The sequence below is a fragment of the Castor canadensis genome, chromosome 1 (assembly GCF_047511655.1).
Source record: "Castor canadensis chromosome 1, mCasCan1.hap1v2, whole genome shotgun sequence".
NCBI lineage: Eukaryota > Metazoa > Chordata > Mammalia > Rodentia > Castoridae > Castor > Castor canadensis.
In genome coordinates this window covers 183,728,240-183,754,850 of record NC_133386.1, presented here as the reverse complement: position 1 = coordinate 183,754,850, position 26,611 = coordinate 183,728,240, and the positions used below count along the sequence as shown (strand labels likewise).

General features: G+C 36.5%; 1 protein-coding gene and 1 long non-coding RNA gene across 2 annotated transcripts in view; one reads left to right on the top strand and one right to left on the bottom strand.

Moving 5' to 3' along the window:
• LOC141421520 (uncharacterized) overlaps window positions 1-26,611 on the bottom strand; it is a 73,832-nt gene that overhangs the window by 33,162 nt on the left and 14,059 nt on the right. The gene's annotated exons all lie outside the window — the stretch shown is intronic.
• LOC109674551 (olfactory receptor 4B1-like) lies at window positions 13,794-14,872 on the top strand. Its single transcript, XM_074067493.1, is given in 1 exon segment — window positions 13,794-14,872. A coding segment is annotated over 1 exon segment (927 nt). The 3' UTR covers window positions 14,721-14,872.

The window sequence follows — 26,611 nt, the reverse complement described above, 5'->3', positions numbered from 1 at the left end:
AAGTCTTAAGGGTTTTTTTCCTTTTTTCTGTATGTGTTTGATGAACTTGTGGATGAACAGTGGCTTTATTTATTTATTTTCATTAGCATATATTCATTTTACAAAGGGTTCATTTTGACATGTATATAATGTGCTTTGATCATATTCACTCTCTTTATTACTGTATTTATCTGCCCCTACCACTCCTCACCTTTTTAAATACATTTTTATAAGACTAACCCTAGGATGACCTTAATAAGATTATTCTGAATATTAAATCAAATAATAAACATATAAAAGTTTAGGGAAGAGCATAGCACAAAGGACAGGGCCCTCAATAAATACTAACCATCACAATCATCACGACACCACCATCATCATTAGTATAGGCCTTTAATTTTATTTTGTGTGATGACCGCCTCTTTGTCTATACATTGGTGGTATTCTCTGTAAGGCTGCACTTCAAGCCCAAGATTTTCAAGCTTTGAAGATAGTTCAGTCCTTTTGAGGCTTCGTCAGAGTAAACATTCTCTGTTACTTAATTGCTTTCAAGTGCCTAACTTTGTGGCTGGCATATTATAGGTATTTAATTAATATTTTAAAAATATTTATCTACTGTAACATAGTCTTTGTGCAGAATAATCTTATAATCTGTTAGTGCATGTTTTAAATTATTGGGTCCAGAACTAAACACAGTGGAGGTACCCTCCATTTCTTTTGATACCTTGCTGATATAAAGGTTAGCACATTAGGATGCAGGCTGTGATAAGGCCCCTTTCTCATGTGTGAGTTTGATTTCCCCAGTGAGAGCTATGGGCAGAATTATATCAGTGACCTATCAGTAGTTGGATATTTCACAGACTGATAGTGTCTACTCAAATGAGACTATCAAAACTCTCAGGGGTTACCCCCATCTACTGAGGGTTGAGACTTGGGTCTGTTGAGAGCTAATTACTCACTTTGTTCTTCTCTCACTGGGAAAAAACTTGCAGAAAATGAAGGAAAGCATTTTTCATTGTTTTAAGTGACAGAGAATATTGTGGAAATTTTTTTAATTATTTTTAACTCAAGAAACAGTGACAGTCTTATTATACTACCTTATCATTGAAGTTCCTGTAGTTAGTCCATAAGTATTGATTTGTCACATTTAAAAATACATTTTTAGATAATAAATATCTTTCAAGAGAAAGTAGTAGAACACAGCAACTTACTCTCTCTCTGTAATCTTGTATTCTTTTTTACCAATAATTTGTATCCCTGAGGTACAGATTTGACTTCATGTAACAGAAAAAAATCAAGCTGATGAGATAGAATCACAAACTATAGAGATAGAAAGCCCAGCACTGATGGAGATGTTCTGAATCTGTACTGTCCAAAACAGAAGTGGCTATTAGCCACTTGCAATGTAAGACAGAGAAACTGAATTTCAAACTTTATTTAATATTAACAATTTTAAATTTCAATAGCTATATGTGGTAGCTTGTTGTCTTGCAGTAGAGTAGACCTTTTATTTTTCATTTACAGTGCATACGGCAAGAAGAAAGGTACAGAAGGGTAAACTAATTATGTGACTTCTAGGAAATTCTCTGAATGTGTCATGTAACACCTTTGTTTTCATCTCATTTCATAAAAGTTGGTCACATGAACACCCGTAATAGTAAGGGAGGCTGGAAATTATAATCTTTGATTCTGTATAGGAGTATGTTCATCTAAAAATAAGATTTCTAGGTTTTTACTATTGGGGATATACCAAAAGACTGTGACACAGGTTACTCCAGAGGCACCTGCACACCCATGTTTATTGCGGCACTATTCACAATAGCCAAGTTATGGAAACAGCCAAGATGCTCCACCACTGACGAATGGATTAAGAAAATGTGGTATCTATACCCAATGGAATTTTATGCAGCCATGAAGAAGAACGAAATGTTATCATTCGCTGGTAAATGGATGGAATTGGAGAACATCATTCTGAGTGAGGTTAGCCTGGCCAAAATAACCAAAAATCCTATGTTCTCCCTCATATGTGGACATTAGATCAAGGGCAAACACAACAAGGGGATTGGACTTTGAGCACATGATAAAAGCGAGAGCACACAAAGGAGAGGTGAGGATAGGTAAGACATCTAAAAAATTAGCTAACATTTGCTGCCCTTAACAGAGAGAAACTAAAGCAGATACCTTAAAAGCAACTGAGGCCAATAGGAAAAGGGGACCAGGAACTAGAGAAAAGGTTAGATCAAAAAGCATTAACCTAGAAGGTAACACACACACACAGGAAATTAATGTGAGTCAACTCCCTGTATGACTATCCTCATCTCAACTAGCAAAAACACTTCTTCCTTCCTATTATTGCTTATACTCTCTCTTCAACAAAATTAGAGATAAGGGCAAAATAGTTTCTGCTGGGTATTGAGGGGGAGGGGGCGGACTGGGTGGTAAGGGAGAGGGTGGGGGCAGGGGAGAGAAATGACCCAAGCATTTTATGCACATATGAATAATAAAAAAAAAAAACAGATTTCTAGGTTTTTGCTGTATTTCTAATGAAGAAATGGGGTGAATGGATGTAAGAATTGCCATGTAGCATCAGTTCCTTTGCATATTTTCTAATGTAAATAAATTTTTTTTCACAAACATGACTTTAATGGCTTAGCGCTATGACACAGTCTAATTGTAGCACAACTTATTTACTATATGACCAATGTCAAGGCTTTCAGATTTGCTTAATGCTCAAAAAAACTAATTGACTCCGAACTAGGCTTAGTTCTAAGTGCTAGTGACACAATGGCACACAGACAAAGAAGGTCTTTACGTGAAACATATTCTGGGCAAACATTCTGTTCTCAAAGTATGTAGATCAACTTGCCAACAGAAGACTTTAGGAAATGGCAATGTTCTCTATCTGTGCTAGTACACTGCAGCCTGAGCTGTGTGGCTACTGAGCAGTTGAAGAATGTCTAACATTGATGGAAAAACTGAGTTTCTATCTTGCTGACATTTACTTTACTTCAGTTTATATCTAGCTTACATATGACTACCAAAATAGATGGTTGAGGTTTACATGCTATCAAGTGTTTATTTCTGATTCAAAGTTGTAGCTATCATTCATGGTCAGGGGTGAGAATGTTCCTTTCCCACTACTCCAGTGGCTCTAAGACTGACTGTCTCTAGTCTCAAGTTCTCACTAGCTAGCTCTTCTAATTCATCCTGACACAGTCACCACCCCAAGCTCCCTCAGAGATGTTGAGTGGTTGCAGTTCTACTTCTCAGTCTCTGAGGATATTCCAGTGAGTGAAGTGTATAACATTCATATGTGGATGACTCTAAAACTTACAGTTCTAGCCTGGACCTCTTGACTAAACTTAAGCTCATATACTCAACTATATAGTCAGCAACTCCACTGAGAATTTTGAAATGCAACGTCATTTAATATGTTCTTTACTGAATCTTCCCTGCTCTCCTGATTTACCCCAATCACTCCTGTCTAAGGAAAGCAATTCTGGTTGGTAGCTGAAGTCTTAAACCTTGGAGATATCCTTGATTTCTCTCTCCTCTCAAGAAAATATCAGCAAATTCTGTTAGGTCCACCTTCAAAATATGCCCAGAATTGGGCTACCTCCTAATATCTTTATTGGTAACATCTTGGAACAAGTCACAACCCTTTTTAAAATGGATCATTATTATGGTTTCTGAACTGGTTTCTTGTATTTTTCCCTCTAGCCTCCATTGTTCTCAAGATAGCAGCCAGACACCCTGACATGAAATAGCTTTTCCTTATTATCTTATATAAAACATTCCCAAGCATTTCCCATGATTATTAATATATTTTATTTTTCTTCTTGGACTTAGTACTATCTGAATTGCATATCATATTGCTTTTGTTTATGCTTTCTTCTATTTCCATTATGTCCTGAAGAGAATATGAAGGTTGTATATAGCCTCCATGTGATACTTTGAGTTTAGGTACTTTGTTTTTATACTGTCAATTCTTTAATACCTACAGTAATGGTTGGCCCTTCATAGGAATGAATGAGTGATTGGAAGAATGGCATTACCCACAGAGAAAAATCTCAAAATATTCCAAGATCATGACCACTCTCATCAATGACAAGGGACAGAGGCATGGGGAAAAGAAGTGCTTTTCTACATGAATGTAATACATGAATATGAGAATTGGAAAGTACTATGATGATAATTTAGATTAAGTGTCATTTAATATAGAAGTGGAAACAGGGGAGAGTGAAAAGGCATGGGTATAGTCAGATAGCCAATCAAATACAGAGCAAGAGTTAGTATCTTGGGCTCTTATTTATTTATACTTCTTGGATTTATTTTCAGTAGGCAAATATGGGGAAAATTATTGCTTTTGTGTTTATTTTTTTTCTTTTACCATATCTTCATTGCATTAATAAAACTTTACATATATGTCCCTAACTTAATTAAAGCAGTTTTACCCTTTTCTTATATCATAGTTCATTTAGCAAAGTTTAACTCTAGAGGAAAAGAAATTCTGTTGGGAAGTTGGTCCCATGATTATAGTGTTAGGCTTAGTTTAGCTTAAATAGTTCAAGGACCTCAACATTTATTCACAGCCCTTGGACTTCAGTGAGTACCTAGGATTACTATATCACAGCAGGATCTTAAGATCTCTCTGGATTTGCTGCTTTTTGTGGCTTCTATTTCTTATTTGTTATAAATCCATATATTAACATTGATACAGGTCCTTTGAATTTTCCCTTTTTGTGTGAATTACCTTAAACATTATCTACATTGTTTTCTGTGTCCTTGAAGAAGAATCAGATTATTGAAACCCAGTACTGACTTCTGAGTGAGTACCAGGTAGTATCTAGAGTATGGTTCAGAAACTCAATTAACCTCTCTCTGCCTCTGTCACCTCATCTGTGAAGAGTAGGAGCTAGAATGATACCTCTCTAAATTCTTTTCATCATTGTTAGAGGGCTTGGCTGAGTGTGACCTGGACTTTGTTCACTGGGATCTTCAGTGAGAAATCTGCTGGGTGGTAATTAGTCAAGAGACGTTGTTTGTTCTAGGACTGGCTTTTGCAGGAAGGAGTCCAGTGCTCCTTTCGGTCTCCATTTTTCCAAACTACAGCATCAACTTAAGGAATGAACTATTCTAGTGGTATGGCTAACTTCATGTTGAATTGGAGACACACTGAGTGCATTTGAAATCCATCTGGTTCAATTCCTTGTTCCAAGGCAGAGAAAGACCAGTTTTTTTGTCTAAAGGTAGGTAATGTGAGGAGAAGAAAGTTGCAAAGTTTCTCCAGCTTATATTGACAGTCTATTGTCTTAGAGCCATAGAGTTCATTTTTAAAATAAGGGCATTTCTTTTGATTTTTTAGGTTATGATGTTTTAAATTGATAATTTTCACAGCATTACACAGCATACAATGTGATAATTTTAAAAGTCCTTTACAGTTTTGTGTTTCTGTGAAGTACTATTTTGAATTTACCAAGTTAGAGTCTGTGATGGGAACAGAGATCTCCTTACTTCACTCTGAGATCTGTCACAATCAGCACACAGCATTCTGTTGTATATTTTTCTCCAGTCTTTGATTATATCACTATGCTGTGGTGCAAATTCCAACAGATTACTTTATATAGAATCTCCATACTCATTTGTGGATTTGTGCATTTATGTGCTTCTACAAGAGGCACAGTTGTGGCTTAGAGGGTGTGCTTTACACTAGCAATGTGGGAAAGATAGTGGGGACAGTGAACGGGGGTAGCCAAGAAAAGACAGAACTGATAGGAAAATGTAGGGAAATTTTCAAAGAGAAATGCTATCAAGTATTTCTTCTCTTCTGGATAAAGCTTGGAAACACAACTCTATATGATTTTTTTCTTATCTGAGTGACATCTCAGATTGATTCTAATATATTTACCTTAATGCCTTTACATAAATCAAAAATAGGTTGAGGCCAAGATTAGACAAGAGGTATACATTTGAGTAATCAAATAAATATAGTCTACTTCCAAGGAATATAATTTATAATTTCCTTTACTTTTGTGTGTGCCCGATTTGTACCATGGATCAAATGTAAAGAATGCAGGAGTTGTGATTTCACTTCTTGGTTTCAAATCCTGGCTCTGCCACTGTGTAAACATTGACAAATTAATTCACTTCTCTGTGTTTCTCTTTCCTCTTATGTTAAACAGAGTTGATAGTAATTGTACACATTTGTCAGGGTTATTGTAAAATCTGAATATATTAAAATATATGGAATATATAAGGTATGTGGAATGAGTTAATTGCTTTTGAAATAGTAACTATTGCTATCAACCCAAAATGCAAATAATGATAAAGATTTAAGAAAAATTTAACTGTAATTTGAATACTAGATAATGTATTTTTTGGAAGAAGATATAGAAATAGAAGCTGAAATTATAAAACAATGTTCGTTATTCTAAAAGAAATACAAAGGCTAAGGACCTTTGTTACTTTGCTACTAAGAACCTTTATTACTGAGGTTCTTTGTAGAGAAAGACTACAAAACAGAGGAGGGAGAGAGGGCATTTTGGGTTGGGAAACAGCTACTTCATGTCCATTTGAGAAATGCCAAGAAGGGTGCAAATATAGGCTATGGTCAGTTCAAGGTGGACTTGCTAAGAATTTCAGAATGTATGCTGTGGACAGTGGGGAAGTTTTAGGTGGAGAAGGAACACGATTAGATTTGTATTTAAGGAAAATGACTGAAGAATTTTTCCAATCTCTGAGAAGAGGAAATACATATGGGTGTGGTAATTAAGGCAAGCCACACTGAACAAACAGGAATAGAATTTGTCCCAGAAGATGGGTAGGCCTGGAAGGCACAAGGAGAGGGTGTTTCTAGTGAAGGTTCTGTGGTGGGAATGAGCGAGGTGGGCTTGTGGAAGGTGGAGAGGACCCTGACTTGAACAGAGGGGAGTTGAGTTTCATGTGTAAAAGGGTGAATTATTGAGGTTACTCAGATTATGAATGTCATAAAAAGCCAGTTAGAGGAATTCAGCACTGACCAGGTTCTTTCTAAGCAGTAGGAAAGAAAGATATAGGCAGTGTTTACTGACCAGGGTTATAGGATGGATGGGGTAGGGACATCTGGACACTAAGAGGCTTTGTTAATTTAGGCATCAGTTTCCAAACACAGGCATGAGTCAAAGTTGACATTGAAGTTACAAAGCTTTGAGAGGGATGGAGTCATCAAAGTACCTTCCAGGTCCTACTTGCTTATAGGACTTCTGTGACTTCCCCTTAGGTCCCACATTAACCTCTGTTCATATCCTTTCATGGGCTTGTAGTGAGGATGTAGAAAAAGCTAATCCTGAGGAATCTCACTATCGCATATTCCACCCATTCAGCTGCTTGATTTTCCATAGTGCTGGTATGCTCGTAGTGACTCTTAGTCCCTGTGCCTAGTGGAAAGGACACACTATAATGAATTTATCAATACTTCCTATTTAGGCAATGGTTTTCTTATAATTTTTCAGCTGAATCAGGCTTTTATTTTTGAAACCATATCTCTGGGGCATGCAGTTCCTTTATTGCCAATTCATTTCTTCTAGAGTTGGCCACCACTCTTCCTTTTGTCACGCATCAGATAGTCTTTCAATAAATCAAAAGACTCTGACTCTAATTTGAGTAGAGAGAAAGCCCTAACACAGCTTTTGTATACATTAAGTTATTAACAGTTTATTCTTCTGTTTAAAACAGCTGTGAAAGATACTACCTTGGTGTTTTTGAGAAATTCAATGTATTTAGTCCCTATTTGAACATTGACTTTTTTCAGAAATAATTAAAGTGTAGAGGAAACCTTCCCTTTGTTACTGATAAAGATGATAATTGAGACAGAGAATTATCCCAGAATTAAGCACCTATATACACCTAGTCATGGCAGCATTGGTCCTGTCCAATAGAGTACCCTGTCTGTACCTCATTGAGGTAGACATTGCCCTTGGGCAGAGGTAAAAGTATGCTCTCTCATCATTTCATCTAAGAGAAGGGAGGAAGGGGTAAGGTCCCTTTGTGTGTGTGCTTAATCTCTCCTTCCAAATTCACTCCACCTTGATTGATTTCAAGCTACTAAGTTGATACTACAGAACTTGGAATTAGAGGAAAAGATGCATTTAAAAGTGTTTTGAGTTAGACCAAACACTAATGCCATCATACTTGTAAGCAGGATAAGTATCCCCTTGGAATATATTACTAGATGTAAATTGGTGTACACATTTGATTTAACTGTCAGTTTGTTCTCCAGAGATGTTGTACGGATCTTCAATTCTACAACATAAGATTAACCCCACTGGGGGTTGGGGATTTAGCTCAGTGGAAGAGCGCTTGCCTGGCAAGTGCAAGGCCCTGAGCTCGGTCCCCAGCACTGAAAAAAAAAAAAAAAAAAGATTAACCCCACTGTAAGAGTTAGCTTACTAACTCTTCAAGTACCAATTCTTTACTGATGTTTAAAAAGAATGTTTCTTATATTTTATGGGTGATTATTTGATTTTTAGTGAGGCTTGATACTTCTTTACATATACATTGATCTTTTTATTTACTCCTTTTTGTATTGTCTGTTAACAACCTTTTTTCATTTTCTATTGAGACACATGCATATTTATTACAGTTTTAGAAGATTGTCTCTATATTGGGTTTACTTTTCCTCTTGTATCATTCATTTATTGACATGTTGATATTCATTTTTGTTAGTACATATTAATTGTACAAAGTAAGGGGTTTCATTGTGATATCTTCATACATGCACATAATGCATTTTGATCATGCTCTCCTCTCTATTCATCTTTCTTATCTCCACTCCCTTCAAACTCCCTTTTATGAAAACTTTGTTCCAAATCTTTCATAACGGTTTCATTATTTTAAAAGTACAAATAATGTACTTTACTAATATTTTCCCCACCCTCTTCACCCTTTTCCCCCCACCTGCATTCCATTCCTTTCCCGACCCTAAATATTCCTCTTTTCTATTTGTGCCCCTTTTCTATGTTTTTCCACTCTGGATTCTGCTTATGAGAGAAAATGTGCAGTATTTATCTTTCTGGGTTTGGCATATTTTGCTTAATATGATGATCTTGTGTTCTGTCCATTTTCCTTCAAATGATATAATTTTATTCTTTTTTATGATTGAATAATAGTCTAATATGTCTACATCTTTATCTATCTATCTACTATCTATCCACCATTTATCTATGTGTCTAACTTACATCTATCTCATCTGTCATCTATCTAATCTATTATCTATCTTCAGCATCATCTTCTATATCTAATCTATCTCTATCTATTATTTATCACATTTTATTGTCAATTTATCTGTAGATGGGCACCTAGTCTGATTTAATGACAGTTATTGTAAATAATACTGCAATTCACATGGGTGTTCAGCTATCTATATTGTACATTTATTTGCATTCCTTTGGGTACATGCCCAAGAAGTGTATGTATCCTATGGTAGTTCTATTTTTAGTTTTATTGTTGTTTTCTTTCTGGACAGTGGCAATTCTTTTTTTTTATTGTTGTGCTGGGTGTGGGTACATTGTGGTATTTACAAAGGTTCTCACAATATATCAAATATATCAGACTTGAATTCACCTCCTCCATCATTCTCCTTTATCCCCCTCCTCCCTTGATTCCTGGAATAGGTATCATTTTTTCCATTTACATACATGTTTACACAGTATTTTTGCTATATTCACCCTCCTATATCCTTTCCTCATCTTTTTCCCCCTCCCACTGGTATCAACCCCTGGAAGCAGGATGTGTTCCACCCTCCTGTTCTCCTATTATTTTTTTTTGGTGGTTCTGGGGTTTGAAACTTGAGCCACTCTACTAGCCCTTCTTTTGTGATGGTTTTTTTTCTTTTTTTGAAATAGGGCCTCGCAAACTATTTGCCTTGGCTGGCTTAGTACCGTGATCCTCCTGATCACTGCCTCCTGAGTAGATAGGATTACAGGCATGAGCCACCAGTGACTGGCTGTGTTCTCCAATTTTGTAAAAGAAAAAAAATGACATTTTTGCTTATTTAAGATAGCTACACAGGGAGTTTCCTTGTGGTACTTCCATGTATACATGTATTATAGCCCGATTTGGGTCATCTCCTCTATTTTTCTTTCTACCTTCAGTATATTTTAAAGGTATTTGGACCTTTGGGAGGTTATGTTGACATGAGGGGTTTTCCTTCACGAGTGGCATAATCCACGTATGGGTAAATGGGTTAATGGATTATTGACTGAGAAGCATGGTTATAAAAGGGAGATGTCTTTGGCATGCTTACTCTGTATCACCAGGCAATGAACCTCTGCTGTACCGTGGAGTAAGAGGAAATCCATCATCATATTCTGAGAAGGAGGTTGCTCCATGCTTTTGGACTTCCCAGCCTTCAGAACTGTGAGCTAATCAATCTCTGTTCTTTATGAATTTTCCAGTCCGTGGTGCAGGTATAATGATGGAAAATGGGCTATGACATTCCCTGAGGCACAAAAAAGGAGCAAGGAAGCAGGAACAGAAGTGTGTCAAAGGGATTTCCCAAGAGGAAAAGCTATCGAAATGCAGTGAAGAAAAACAAAGAAAGGATGTTTACTTGAATTACTCCCACATTATGGGAGAAAAAATATGGAAAATTAGAAAGATTTATGTTTAAATTTTTCATCATTTTTACATTTACTCACATGTACATACAATGTTTGGGCCACATCCCACCCACCCCCAACCCCCAACTTCTAAGCAGAAGGTGTTCCACCCTCTTGTTCTCTGATTTTGTTGAAGAGAAAACATAAGGCATAATAAGAAAGACATAGCACATTGCTAGTTTGAGATAAAGATAGCTATACAGGGGGATTCCTAGCATTGCTTCCATGCACATGTGTATTACAACCCACATTAGTTCATCTCTGCCAGACCTATTCACTGCTTCCTAGTCCCCTTCCCATAGTGGCCTCTGCCAGTTTAAGATTACTATATTCGCTCCTTTACAGTGAGCACATCAGCCTTATTCAAGTTTTAGGTTCCCTTCCCTTTCCCTATTCTTCCTGCATGCATTCTCCATTTAGTGTGTGACCCAAGTCCAATAATATTACTGCATTTGTTTTAGACCTATAACCCACATATGAGGGAGAACATGTGATTTTTGGCTTTCTGAGTCTGGCTAATTTTGCTTAAGATGATGTTCTCCAGTTCCATCCATTTACTTGAGAATGACAAGATTTCATTCTTCTTTGTGACCAAACAAAATTCCATTGAATGGATTAAGAAAACATGGTATTTATACCACATTGGGGCATCCTGGCTGTTTCCATAGCTTGGCTATTGTGAATAGTGCTGCAATAAACATGGGTGTACAGGTGCCTTTGTAATAACCTGAGTCACATTCCTTTGGATATAGCCCTAGGAGTGGTATTGCTGGATTGTATGGCAGTTCTATTTTTAGTTTTTTAAGAGCCTCCATATTGATTTTCAAAGTAGTTGTACTAGCTTACATTCCTACCAGCAGTGTATGAGGGTTCCTTTTTCCCCTACATCCTTGCCAGCATTTATTGTTGTTGGTGTTCTTGGTGCTAGCTATTCAAACAGGAGTGAGGTGGAATCTTAGTGTGGTTTTAATTTGCATCTCCTTTATGGCCTCCAAGGATGGTGAGCATTTTTTCATGAGTTTTTTAACCATTTAGACTTCTTTGAAAGAGTTCTGTTTAGTTCAGTTGCCTACTTCTTTATTGGTTCACTGATTTTTGGGGAGTTTAGCTTTTTGAGCTCCCTGTATATTCTGGTTATTAGTCTTTTGATGTATAGCTAGCAAATATTTTCTCCCACTCTGTGGGTGGTATCTTCAATTTAGAGACCATTTCTTTTTTTGTGCAGAAGCTTTTTAATTTCATGTAGTCCCATTTGTCCATCCTTTCTCTTAGTTGCTGGACTGCTGGGGTTCTATTGAGGAAGTCCTTGCCTATACCTCTTGCTTTCAGAGTATTCCCTGCTCCTTTCTGTATTAACTGCAAAGTTTCTGGACTGATTTTAAGTTTCTTAATCCACTTTAAGTTGATACTAGTATAGGGTGATAAACATGGATTTAGTTTCAGTTTTTTGCAGATGGATAACCAGTTTTCCCAGCAACATTTATTGAAGAGGCTGTCTTTTCTCCATCATATGTTTTTGGTACCTTTGTCAAAAATAAGGTGGACATAGCTGTGTGGATTCATATCCAAGTCCTCTATTCTGTTACACTGGTCTTCATGTCTATTTTTGTGCCAGTACCATGCTGTTTTTATTGCTAGTGTTTTGTAATTTAGTTTGAAGTCAGGTATTATACCTCCAGCACTGCTCTTTTTGCTGAGTATTGCCTTGGCTATTTGCAGTCTCTTGTGTTTCCAAATGAACTTTAGGGTAGATTTTTCAATCTCTGTGATGAATGTCATTGGATTTTGATGGGAATTGCATTAAACATGTAGATTGCCTTTGGTAGTATAGATATTTTTACTATGTTGATTCTACCAATCCATGAGCACAGGAGATCTTTTCATCTTCTGTAGTCTTCTTCGATCTCTTTCTTCAGTGGTTTGTAGTTCTCCATGTAGAGGTCATTCACATCCTTTGTTAAATTTACTCCTAGGTATTTGATTTTTTTAAGGTTATTGTAAATGGAATTCTTTCCCCACATTCTTTCTCAATGTGTTCATTGTTGGTGTATGGAAAGGCTCCCAATTTTCATAAGCTGATTTTGTATCCTGCTACATTGCTAAAGTTGTTTATGGTGTCTAGGAGTTTTGGGGTGCAGTTTTTTAGGTCTTTAGGTGTAGGATCTTGTCATCTGAAAATAGGGTTACTTTGACTATTTCTTTACCTATATGTGTTCTTTTTATTTCTTCTTCTTTCCTTAAATCTCTGGCTAGGAATTCCAGGACTATGCTGAATAGGAGTGGGGAGAATGGGGACCCTTGTCTCATTCTTGACTAGGGGAAATGGTTTTAGTTTTTCTCCATTAAGTATGACTTTGGCTATAGGTTTGTCATATACAGCCTTTATAATGTTGAGGTACATTTCTTTTATTCCTAGTTTTCTTAGAGCTTTTATCATGAAGTGGTGTTGCATCTTATCAAAGGCTTTTTCTCCACCTATTGAGATGATCAAGTGGTTTTTGTCTTTGCTTCTATAAATGTGCTGTATTACATTTATTGATTTGTATATGTTGAACCACCCCAGGTAGTTGCAGTTTGATTCTGATTGATGCTCTGTCTTCTGCTTTTTGGGAGAAAAAAAGAGAGAGAGAGAGAAATGGCTAGTGGCTTTTTCCCCAGGGCGGGACATGCCTTGATGGCTGTGCTTTGCAGGATTTTCATGGATGTTAGGTACAATTAAAGGCTGATTTAAGGGTCAGTCTTTGAATTTTACGTACACCTCACAGGATGGCCGTTACTATTTGGCTAGAAGCAATCAGAATTATCCAAGTGTAATTCTGATATCTCAAGGTGGTTTCTGGAGTCACGGAGTTTAGGATTTCTGATTCTCTACCCTAACCACCATCTTGGATCCTCTGTAGAAAGATTTCTATGCTGAAAGTCATTAGAAAGACTGATCCTGTGTCACAAATTTCACATGATTATGGGAAAATAACCATTTTTCTGCAATTTCATTTTCTAGCAACAAAAATAAATTAAAAGAGCAAAGTGTTAAAATGCTAATACTTAATTTTGACAAGTGAATGATTAACAAGTAATATAGTCTCTCTGGAGTTGAGTGAAGTAGATAAATTGATGCTTCAATGTTTTATTTCAGGAATCTCATTATCTGATGTCTAGCACACCTGAATTGAATATATGGCCACTACAAATAATGTAACTGAGTTAATTATTGTTGGCCTTTTCCAGGTCCCAGAGGTGCAGAGAGTGTGTTTTGTGTTATTTCTTTGTGTGTACCTGGTCACAGTGGTAGGCAATAGCCTCATTGTTGTGACGGTCAGTGTCAGTAAAAGTCTGGATTCCCCCATGTACATCTTCCTCAGCTACCTGTCCCTGGTGGAGATTAGTTACTCTTCTACTGTTGCCCCTAAACTCATCACTGACTTTCTTGCCAAGATTAAGACCATCTCGCTGAAGGGCTGTCTGACTCAAATATTCTTCTTCCATTTCTTTGGGGTCACTGAGACCCTTTTGCTTGTGGTGATGGCCTATGACCGTTATGTGGCCATCTGCAAGCCTCTTCATTACATGAACATAATGAGCCATCAACTGTGTCATTTACTGGTGACTGGTTCCTGACTGGGGGGCTTTTTTCACTCCATAATTCAGGTGCTTATGACCATCCAGCTGCCCTTCTGTGGTCCCAATGTGATTGATCACTATTTCTGTGATCTCCAGCCATTATTCAAGCTTGCCTGTACTGACACCTTTGTAGAGAGGGTTATTGTATTGGCAAATAGTGGCTTAACTGGTTTGTGCTCTTTTCTTATCTTGGTCTCCTCATATATTGTAATATTGGTCAACTTGAAGAACCATTGTGCAGAGGGAAGACGCAAAGCCCTCTCCACTTGTGCTTCTCACATCACAGTGGTTATCTTGTTTTTTGGACCTGTCATCTTTCTCTACTTACGGCCATCATCCACCTACACTGAAGATAAACTGGTAGCTGTGTTCTACACAGTCATGACTCCTATGCTGAACCCCATCATCTACACACTCAGAAATGCAGAGGTGAAAATTGCCATGAGGAGACTGTGGGACAAAAAGAACTCAAGAATGGAGTGAAAGGAGAGCTCAGGGATGGAATTGATTTAAAGAAATCTAGTCTGTTTTGAAGTGGACTTTGTTTTTTGTGAGATATTCAAGAAATATCAGCAGCAAATGTAAGGGTAATATGCACCTCTCTGATTTTCCTTAGTAACTAAAGATTCCATAGTATCCTGGTATAATGTCCAAGAAAAGTTGTCATATATTCCCAGTGAACTTCATTGGCTCTATCATTTCCACTGTAATCATAGGTTTGGCTAATTTGAAGGCCCATACAAAGTGAGAATGCAGAGACATTTAAAGAGTTGTATTTTTTGCTGACAAATAGTAGTTATACTTCATTATAGTATGATATTTGAATACTTTTTATAAGGTAGAATTACCAGTTAAGCAAAATTGGCTTATCTGTTACTCAGACATTTTGCATCTCTCTGTGATGCAAAATTCCACATCCTCTTACTAGCTATTTTGAGACATTTAAGTTAATTATTGTCAACTCATAGTTATCCAGCTATACTATAGAACATTAAGAGCTATTTTTAAACCCTACTTATCCAAGTTTAGGAAGAACATTTCTGATAAATGTTTTATAGTTCAAAATTATTCTTCTCCCTTTTTTTCTTAGTCTCTGCTTTATTTGAACTCTCTCAGGATAGCAATTTATATTTCATTTAAAAAGACAACCAACCTGCAGAATTATCAAGGGATATTTGAGAATCAGTTTGCTGATCTGATTATCTCTTGTGTTATAAAAAAAAATGTGTCAATGAAAATTTTACCCAGGAAGTTTTCTATTTTTCTCATTGGTTGTTATAATCTTATACCATAGACCATATGATTATGGTTACCAGAAAAGCCCCTGGATCAATTTGAGTTTTTGTGACATGTTGGTATAAAAGATTGCTATCATGATATATTTGATATATTGTAAAAACTTTCATAAATGCCACAATGTACCCCCAGTACACCAATAAAGAACAAATTATATCATCTAATAATGATTTAAAAGATTGTCTTTTTTTTGTACTTCTTCATTTTTTCACATATGCATACGTTGTTTGTGCCATTTCTCCCCCTGACCCTCCCTTGCATCCTCCATCTACCACCCCAACCCCCCTCACTTCCAGGCAGAACCTGTTCTTCCCTTTTCTCCGATTTTAGTGAAGAGAAGACATAAGCAATAATAAGAAAGACAAAGCATTTTTACTAGTTGACATAAGGATAGCTATGCTGAGAGATTCCTAGCATTGCTTCCATGCACAAGTGTGTTACAACCCAATTTGATTCATCTCTACCTGACCTTTTCACTAGTTCCTGATCCCCTTCCCATACTGACCTCTGTCACTTTAAAGGTTTCTGTATTAGCTCCTCTGTGGTGGGGACATCAGACACTTTCATGTTTTGGGTATCCTACCTATCCTCATACATCCTGTATGTGCACTCCCCTTGGCAGGTGACCCAAGTCCAACAACATTACTGTATTTGGCCTAGATCTAAAGTCCACATATGAGGGAGAATATATGAATTTTGGCCTTCTAAGCCTGGCTAACCTCACTCAGAATGATGTTCTCCAGTTCCACCCATTTACTTGAGAATAATAAGATTTCATTCTTCTTCATGGTTGAATAAAATTCCATTGTGTATAAGTACCACATTTTCTTCATCCATTCATCTCTAGTGGAGAATCGTGGCTATTTCCATAACTTGGCTATTGTGAAAAGTGCTGCTATTCACAATAAAAAAAAAAGGATGAGTGTTCCTTTTTCCCCACATCCTCACCAACACTTGTTGGTGGTGATGTTTTTGATGATGGCTATTCTAACAGGGGTGAGGTAGAATCCTTCTGTGGTTTTGATTTGCATTTCATTTTTGGCTAGAGATGATGAGAATTTTTTCATGTGTTTTTTGGCCATTTGAATTTCATCTTTTCAGAAAGATCTGTTTAGTTCAGTTGCCCATTTCTTTATTGGTTCACTGATTTGAGGAGAGTTTAGTTTTTTAAGTTCCCTGTATATTCTGGTTATCAGTCCTTTGTCTGATGGATAGCTGGCAAATATTTTCTCCCACTCTGTGGGTGGTCTCTTCAGTTTAGAGACCATTTCTTTTGTTGTGCAGAAGCTTTTTAATTTTATGTAGTCCCATTTGTCCATCCATTCTCTTAGTTGCTGAGCTGCTGGAGTTCTATTGAGGAAGTCCTTGCCTATACCTATTACTTCCGGAGTATTCCTTACTCTTTCCTGTACTAACTTCAGAATTTCAGGTCTGATATTAAGGTCCTCGATCTATTTTGAGTTTAAACTAGTACAGGGTGATAAACATGGATCTAGTTTCAGTTTTTTGCAGATGGGTAACCATTTTTCCCAGCAACATTTGTTGAAGAAGCTGTCTTTCTCTATCATTTATTTTTGGCGCCTTTGTCAAAAATAAGGTGGGCATAGTTGTGTGGATTCTAATCCGGGTCCTCTGTTCTGTTCCACTGGTCTTCATGTCTGTTTTTGTGCCAGTACAATGGTGTTTTTATTGCTACTGCTTTGTAATATTGTTTGAATTGGGTATTGTGATACCTCCAGCATTACTCTTTTTGCTGAGTATTGCCTTGGTGGTCTCTTTTATTTCCAAATGAATTTTAGGGTAGATTTTTCAATCTCTGTGATGAATGTCATTGGGATCATGTTGTCTGCAAATAGGGATATTTTGACAGTTTCTTTACCTAATTTTATTCCTTTTATTCCTTCTTCTTGCCTAATTGCTCTGGTTAGGAATTATAGTACTATGTTGAATAGGAGTGGAGATAGTGGGCACCCTTGTCTCATTCCTGATTTTAGGGAAATGGTTTCAGGTTTTCACCATTAAGTATGATGTTGGCAATAGGTTTGTCATACATAGCCTTTACAATGTTGAGGTACTTTCCTTCTATTCCTAGTTTTCTTAGAGCTTTTATCATGAACTGGTGTTGGATCTCATAGAATGCTTTTTCTGCATCTATTGAGATGATCAAGTGGTTTTTGTCTTTGCTTCTATTAATGTGCTGTATTACATTTATAGAGTTCCATATGTTGAACCACCCCTGCATCCCTGGGATGAAGCTGACTTTTTCATGGTGAATGATCTTTCTGATTTGTTGTTGGATTCAGTTTGCCATTATTTTACTGAGGATTTTTGCATTGTTGTTCATTAAGGAGATAGGCCTATCATTCTTCTTTTTGAAGGTGTCTTTGTTTCCTTTGGAGGTGTTTTGGGATGAGTGTAATACTGGCTTCATAAAATGAGTTAAGCAGTGTTCCTTCCCTTTCTATTTCATGAAGCAGTTTAAGGAGGGTTGGTATTAGTTCTTCTTTAAAGGTCTGATAGAATTCATCAGGTCCTGGACTTTTCTTTTTTAGGAGACTCTTTATTGCTGCTTCAATTTCATTTTGTGTTATAGATCTATTTGGGTGATTAATATCCTCCTCATTCAATTTTGGATGGTCATAAGTATCTAGAAATCTGTCCACTTCTTCAAGATTTTCAAATTTGCTAGAATATATGTTCTCAAAGTAGTCTCTGATTATTTCCTGGATTTTGTGGCATTTACTGTCATCTCCCTTTTTGCTGATGAGGGTTTTTACTCTCCTCATTTTAGTCAAGTTTGCCAGGGTCTGTCAATCTTATTTATTTTTTCAAAGAATCAGCTTTTTGTTTGTTGATTCTTTGTATGTTTTTTGCTGTTGTTGTTTCTATTTCATTAATTTCAGCCCTTATTTTTATTATTTCTCTCCTTCTGCTTGTTTTGGGATTTGCTTGTTCTTGTTTTTCTAGGATTTTGAGACTTAGCATTAGGACATTGATTTGAGATCTTTTGTCATTTTAATATATGCAATCATAGATATAAACTTTCCTCTTAGGACTGTCTTTGCTGTGCCCCATAAGTTCCGGTACATCATGATTTCATTTTCATTAAAATCCAGGAAACTTTTAATTTTCTCTTTAATTTCTTCAATGACCCATTGATCATTGAGCAATGTGTTGTTTTGCTTCCAATTGTTTCCATGTTTTTACTGTTTTTGTTGTTGAGTTCTAGTTTTAATGCATTGTGATCAGATAGAATGCATGGGATTATTTTTATTTTCTTATATTTGCTGAGGCTTGCTTTGTGCCCTAAGATGTGATCAATTTTAGAGAAGGTTCTATGGGCTGCTGAGAAGAATGTATATTGTGCAGAAGTTGGATGAAATATTCTATAGACATCAGCTAGGTACATTTGATTTGTGGTGTGATTTAGTTCTAGAATTTCTTTATTGATTTTTTGTTTGGATGACCTATCTATTGATGATGGGGGGGTATTAAAGTCTCCCACTACCACTGTGTTGGGGTCTATATATGTTTTAGGTTCTTCAGAGTTGTTTGAGGAAATGGGTGCATTGACATAGGGTGCATATAGGTTGATAACTGTTATTTCCTTTTGGAGTATTTCCCCTTTTATTAGAATGGAGTGTTCTTTATTTCATTTGATCAATGTAAGTTTGAAGTCTACTTTGTCTGAGATAAGTATTTCAACTCCTGCCTGTTTTGGGGGGCCATTGGCTTGGTAAATCTTCATCCCGTCTTTCACCTAAGCCAGTGCTTGTTTCTGTCAATGAGATGGGTCTCCCGTAAGCTACAGATTGTTGGATCTTCCTTTTAATCCAGTTTGCCAAATGGTGTCTTTTGATGGGGGAATTAAGTCCATTAACATTCAGTGTTAGCATTGATAGGTATGTGGTGATTCCTGTCATTTAGTTGTTTCTGTTGTTTAAGAGTTTGATTGTGTGCAGCTGAGTCAATGTTACTCTCTTCTTTATTGTCTTTTCTTCTCCTGTGGTTTGGTACTGCTTATGCTTTCATGGTTTTGCTTGCTTTCATTTTTTGTGTGCAGAATTCCTTGAAGAATCTTTTAGTGGTGGCTTGATGGTCATATATTGTGTTAGTTTCTGCTTATCATGAAAGGCTTTAATTGCTCCATCTATTTTGAATGATAGTTTTGCTGGGTAGAAAATCCTAGGGTTGAAGTTATTTTCATTCAGTGCACAGAAGACCTCATTCCATGCTCTTCTTGCTATTAAGATTTCTGTTGAGAAATCTGCTGTGATTTTTATGGGTTTACCTTTGTATCTTATTTGTTTTTTCTCTCTTAAATCATTCAATATTCTTTCTGTATTCTCTGTGCTTATTGTTTTAAAGATAATATGTTGTGGGGTAGTTCTATTTTGGTCAAGTCTGTTTGATGTCCTGGAGGCTTTCTATACCTGTAACTTTCTCTAGATTTGGGAAATTTTCTGTTATTATTTTATTGAATATATTACAAATTCCTTTTGTCTGTACTTCTTCTCCTTTTCAATGCCCATGATTCTCAGGTTTGTCTTTTGATGGAGTTGGTGAGTTCTTGCATACTCCTTTCACAGGTCTTGAATTGTTTGACTAATAGCGCCTCAGTTTTTCCTTGAATTTCCATTTCATCTTCAAGTTCTGAGATTCTTTCTTCTGCTTGTTCTAGTCTGATGGAGTGGCCTGAGTGGCCTTCTATTGTGTTTTATATTTCTGTTTATATATTATCAAATTTAACATTGAAAATAATATTATGAAGTTTATACTTGAGTTAGTCTTATTAAATTTAGGCAAAAGCAGTTTTTCAGAGAAGTTACACAACCTTACTACAACAACCTAAGGAATTTCAGAACTTGAGCTCTTAAAATTTTAATGGGAAGATATAGGTGCCCACAATGAAAATGTTCAAGAAGAATCTATGAGAGTTGACTTAGCAAACATTGCACACAGGCCTCAAGGGTTGTTTATTCAACAAGTATTTATGAAACATCTACTACATGCATGGTATTCACAGCTGCAAAGAAGAGTAACAATGAATAGTCCTGCCCTTGACAGCTTACAGTCTAATGAGAAACATATATAAATAATTATAATAGATAATAGGGTGATGATGTCATAAATGTAAAAAATAATGGAAAGGAGACCCCATTCTACCAAGGAGGAAGATAGTCAGTAAAGGCCTTATAAGGGAAGCAATTTTCACCTCAATCTTCAGAACTTAAAGTATTTTTCCATCTCAAAAAGAAAGGTAATCATTCCAGATACAATAGCACAATAGGCACATTTCCTCTGGATTAATGATGGCTACTGTGACATGGTTAATGGAGACACCAAAGAAAATAAGGAAGATTTACGGTGCACTTACAAACACCATTCACCTAAATATTGGTCAATACAGACAGAAGAAACAGAAAATCTTCAAGGCATATAGCATCCCCAACATTCTCCATTCCACCTGTTCCAGGAAAGCTACAGACACTAGTTCACCTAATCTTCAAAAAAGGTGGACAAATTCAGTCCATTGGGTTTGTAATTTCAAAACTGAAACAGGCTAATTTTATTATGTTCTCTAAATTTCTCACAATACTATGGAACTACAGTTTTATGTGGAGATTCTGAGTGGTGAAATAACAACATAGACACAACTCTCAGCTCACTTCAAGAGAAATACAGACATTAATGGAATGAGCATGGTATGTTCTATACTTTTACTTCTACATGAGATTAAAATTATTTCCTTTTTGTGAAAAATGTTTAGATTTGACTGTTTCTGTTGACAGGTAGAATCTATGCCATTTTGAATGTTGCACACTGTAAATTCACCCAAAGACTATTTTTTTGTGCGAACATGTCACAAGATGTAGAGAATTTCTGATGATCAGAATCATTTGGTCTATGGTACAAGATTCCAAGAGCCAATCAGAAGAATAGAGATTGAAGTGAGGGGGGTTACGGGGGACAGGGGAGAGGTGGGGGGCAGGGGGCAGAAATGGCCCAAACAATATATGCACATATGAATAAATGAATAAATTTTTAAAATTCAAAAAAGAAGAATAGAGAAATTCAATAGAATTTTTAAACCTTTTGAAATCACTGTAAGAAGAGGAGTAATGTAGAAAGGAGAAAAATGGAGGAGATGAACCAATTCAGAATATAATACATATGTATACGGAAATGTCATAATGAAACTCCCTGTATAGCTATCTTAAACAAAACATATGTCTTTTTTCAAAAACAAACAATAAGAAAGTAAAACAGGCCCTGTCTGGGGATTGGTAGCCATGGGAGTGGGAGGATATAAGGAAAGGATAGAGGGTGACTTTGGTGGAAATTTATGTACTCAAGTATGAAAATGGAAAAATGAGATCTGTTGAAACCATTCAAAAAGGGGCAGTGGTTTGATGAAGGAGAATGATGGAGGGGTGCATTTAACTAAGATATACTTTAAGCACTTTTGTAATTGTCACAATGTACAACAATAATAATATAATAAAAATTTTAAAATAAATCAAATTAGAGAAATTCAAAGACAGATATATACATTGCAAGAGAAAATCATATTGGTATCCTCACCAGCAAATATCCCATGATAATTCCTTTATTTGGTTTCCTTTTTAAATGAAATATAGGTTGTTACCATAACTGTTTGAACTCAAGAACAAGGAAAGAAGGAAGGATGGAAGGGAGGGAGAAAAAGAGGAACATAGAAAGGACAATAGGTGATTTTTGTCTTCAAAACACTTGTCAAAATATTCTTGTTTACATTTACACTTGGTTTGAACTATCCAATTACTCACACCAGTGATCCTGGTTAGTCTCATAGAGGAATTCAGTTCTATAACATTCAGCACAACTATCTGACATCTGTCCTTGGAATATTACACCAGGATACCAAGGAGTCATGGTACTAAGGCAAATCACAAGTCAGAAACATAAATTCTTTAAATTTGTTGCTAATGTTATTACCAATCCTAATCAAAGAAAAACCTATTTCAACAACAGATATTAACCAAACATACATATTTTTATCACTTTTCCATCACTGAGTTCTGCTTTTTGACCCACAACTTCCTCATGGCATTTTTCACCTCTGCATTTCTGAGAGTGTAGATTATGGGGTTCAGCATGGGGGTGATGACTGTGTAAAACACAGCAACAAGTTTGTCCACAGTGAAGGTGGAGGAAGGTCTCATGTAGATGAAGGTGGCAGGTCCAAAGAACAAGATGACCACTGTGATGTGAGAGGCACAGGTAGACAGGGCCTTGCGCCTCCCCTCTGCAGAATGGTTCCTCAAGCTGAACAGGATGATGACATAGGAGGAGACCAAGAGGAGGAGGGAGAAGATAGAAATTAGCCCACTGTTGACCAACACAATAACCCCCTCCACAAAAGTGTCAGTGCAAGCAAGCTTGAATAATGGATGGAGGTCGCAGAAATAATGGTCAATTACATTGGGACCACAGAAGGGCAAGGGAATGGTGATGAGAACCTGAATTATGGAGTGAACAAAGCCCCCCAGCCAAGAACCAGCCACCAGCATGTGACACCATTGGCAACTCATAATGTTCATATAATGAAGGGGCTTGCAGATGGCCACATAGCGGTCATAGGCCATCACCACAAGCAAAAGGATCTCAGCAACCCCAAGGAAATGAGAGAAGAATATCTGAGCCAGACAGCCCTTTAGAGAGATGGTTTTAATCTTGACAAGTAAGTCAGTGATGAATTTAGGGACAATAGTAGAGGAGTAACAGACTTCCACCAAGGACAGGTAGCTGAGGAAGATGTACATGGGGGAATGCAGACTCTTCCTGACACTGACAGTCACAACAATGAGACCATTGCCCACCACTGTAGCCAGATACACCGGAAGAAAGACCACAAAGCACACTATTTGCACCTCTGGATCCTGGAAAAGGCCAGTGAAAATTAATTCAGTCACATTGTTAGTAGTGGCCATGGAGTCAATTCAGGTGTGCTAGACATCAGTAGTGAGAATCCTGCAATAAAACAATGATTTTAGCACAATCCATTTCATGGAAAGCACTCTAGAGAGCAGAAACCAATTTATAACACATTTACTACTTAATTTTTTCAAATGTATTCTTATTCAACATTAAATATTAGCAATATAAGACTTCATATTATTTTTAGTTCCTGAAAGTGGAAATTTAGATTTCCGTGATTATTTACCCATAATTATGATTATTTACCCATAATTGCATAAAAATAGTAAATTCTAAGACTCTGAACATTCTTGATAACTTTCTGTCCATGGATCTTTTTAATTCACTATGAGTATTCTGAATTTGGAAAACTATTCACATAAATACCCTGTGCTGGTATTATCTTCACTGCATTTTGGTAGCTCTTTCTCTTGGGGAAATCCCTTTGACACACTTCTACTACTGTTTACTTCTTCTGTGCTACAGGGAATGTCTTAGTCCGTTTTCCATTACTTTACCTGAAGACCACAGACTGGTCATTTATAAGGAATAGCATATCGTACTAAAGGCTGGTAGCTCCAAAAGCTTGATTCAGGTCCCTGTTCAGTAGTCCTTCCTGAACTTGGCATGGCAAAAGATATTGCATGGTAAGAGAGAGCAAGCATGCCAAGGAGACATCCCATTTATAACCATGCTGTAACCTTCTATAACCCTCATCTCCAAAAACCATAAATTTTCCACCATGAATTACATGGTATCCAGCAAAATCACACTATGTTATATTCTCACTGGAAATCCTCCTCTATCCCAACATCATTTTTTTTTTACAAAATCAGAGAGCAGGAAAGCAGAATAGGTCCTATCTAAGAAAGTTGGTACCAATGGGATTAGGGAGGATGTGGGAAAAAGGTGTGAGAGAGTGATTATGATGCAAATACTGTATACACATGTATGTAAGTGAAAAAATGAGACCTGTTGAAACTATTCCAGGAATGAGGGGGAGGGGATAAAGGAGAATGATGGAGGGGGTAATTTAACTATGTACTTCTGCAAGTGTCACAATGTACTTCCAGAACAATAATAAAGTAAATAAATTCATAAATAAAGCACAGTATTTCCCTTAGCCAAAATATCCTCTCTTTATTCTTTCAAATCCTACTTATCTTCCAAGTACAATCCCAGTCCTGTTTGTTCAATGAGTCTTATTTTAATTACCCAACCTAAATGTATCTTTTCTACTACAAGCACTGTAAAAATACTTCCTCAACACTCACAGCATAAATTCTAATATTCTTAGGAGTTCAAAGTCCTTCTTAAATGGCTCTTATCCTGCCTTTGTACTCTTATACTCATTTTCCAAATAAACACTACATAGTGATTTCCTAACATGTTATCCATTCTTCTCTGTTAAATAGTCCATCTTTCTACATTGCACAAAGAAGCTCACTACTACAAGAATAAAATACTCTCACCTTTTGTTCCTATGACATATTGTCACACGTATTTCATAATACTTAACAGGTTATTCAGTAATTGTGGTGTGTGTGTTTTATTTTCCACAAAAAATATACTATTCCAGATTTCAAAATTGTTAATATTTTCTTAATCATTATTACTTTCCTTTTAATACATAGTCATAGATAGCATTTCAATAGTGTTTATTGTATGCCACATACTTTATAATAACTCTGTATGTATGTATTAATTCATTCATTTTGATGAGAAATTTTCAATGTATCTAATTATTATCATTTCTTTTGTACATAAGAAGAAACAGGTAAGTCAATTAACTTACCTAAGGTTACATAGCAGTAGAGCCAGGATTAAAAATGAGGCAGCTTAACCACAGACCCTGTGCCCATTATTCAAAAGAGTACACCAGTAGTAGCCTTAGTGTATGCACATATACATAAATGAAGAGTTCAAGTTAAATATGACATTTTATAAAAAGTTGAAATTATATTTAGTTGCTTACATAAACACAAACCTCTTATCTGTGCTTCACTCAATCTATTTTCAACCCATTCATTAACAAAATATACTGGAACCAATCTGAGACTTCACTCAGAGGTTGAATAATTGTGTAAGATCCAGTGTTTCTTGGTTCTATCCTCAACAGGAGAAATATCTGGTAGCTTTCCTCTTTAAAAACTACTTTGCAATGTCATCCCTGTCTTTTCTGAGTTTATTCCTCTGTCCTTTTCTGTAAACCCCAATTACCAAATCCCACTACAGATCCCACTTAATTGGTGAAAAATACAATCCACTCTCTACCCACAATGTGTCCTTAAAAAGAAGCATAAAAAGATAAGGAGACCAGCATATAAGGGCAACAATCAATATGTGAACATGTAGAGTTTACAATGAGTAAAGCCCTGGACTTCGGATCAGAGCATCACAATAGAATGCAAATAGCAACTAAAGAAAAATATGAGACAAGTGCACATGCCAATGTGCCTTACCTGAGAGTGAAGTAATAAAATATCTTTGCCACTCATGGGCTCCCACTTGGTGAGTCCCAAATGTTAATTCAAGGAACTCAAATTCTGAGAAAGACTTAAACAATAAAAATTTCTTAAATTCATTCCTCCACCCCAAAAATGATTCAAACAATCACCTCATTTCACAAATGAGCCTTTTAATCATAAGAGAAAAATTAAGTTCCCAACATCCTATGTCTGCTTAGAAACTTTGCCTCTTACTTTTCTATTTATATCTCCTACCTTATGTCAGAAGAGCTGCTATGTTCTTGCTCTGCCTTGGAATAATAAATTGAACCAAAAAGATTTCAAATACACTTGATATGTCCCCAGTTCAGCATGAAATTAGCCACTCAGTCATAGTAAACTACTACCCAAGAACATGTTCAGGTTTGTGAGAACTGGGCTGGAAGGAACTACTGGATTCCTCCCTTTAAATCCTAGTCCTTGAGCGAATTCACTACATTACCACTGAAGACCCCAGTGAACCAAGTCCAGCTCACACTCATCTAAGGCACTCTTAAGAGGAGAGCTATAAGATTATAGGGAAATATTGTTGTAATTCTTTATGCTTATAATCAGGTACCAAAGGTAGATATTAATTGGCTCCCCAAAACCACACTCTAATAATTTGTTGCT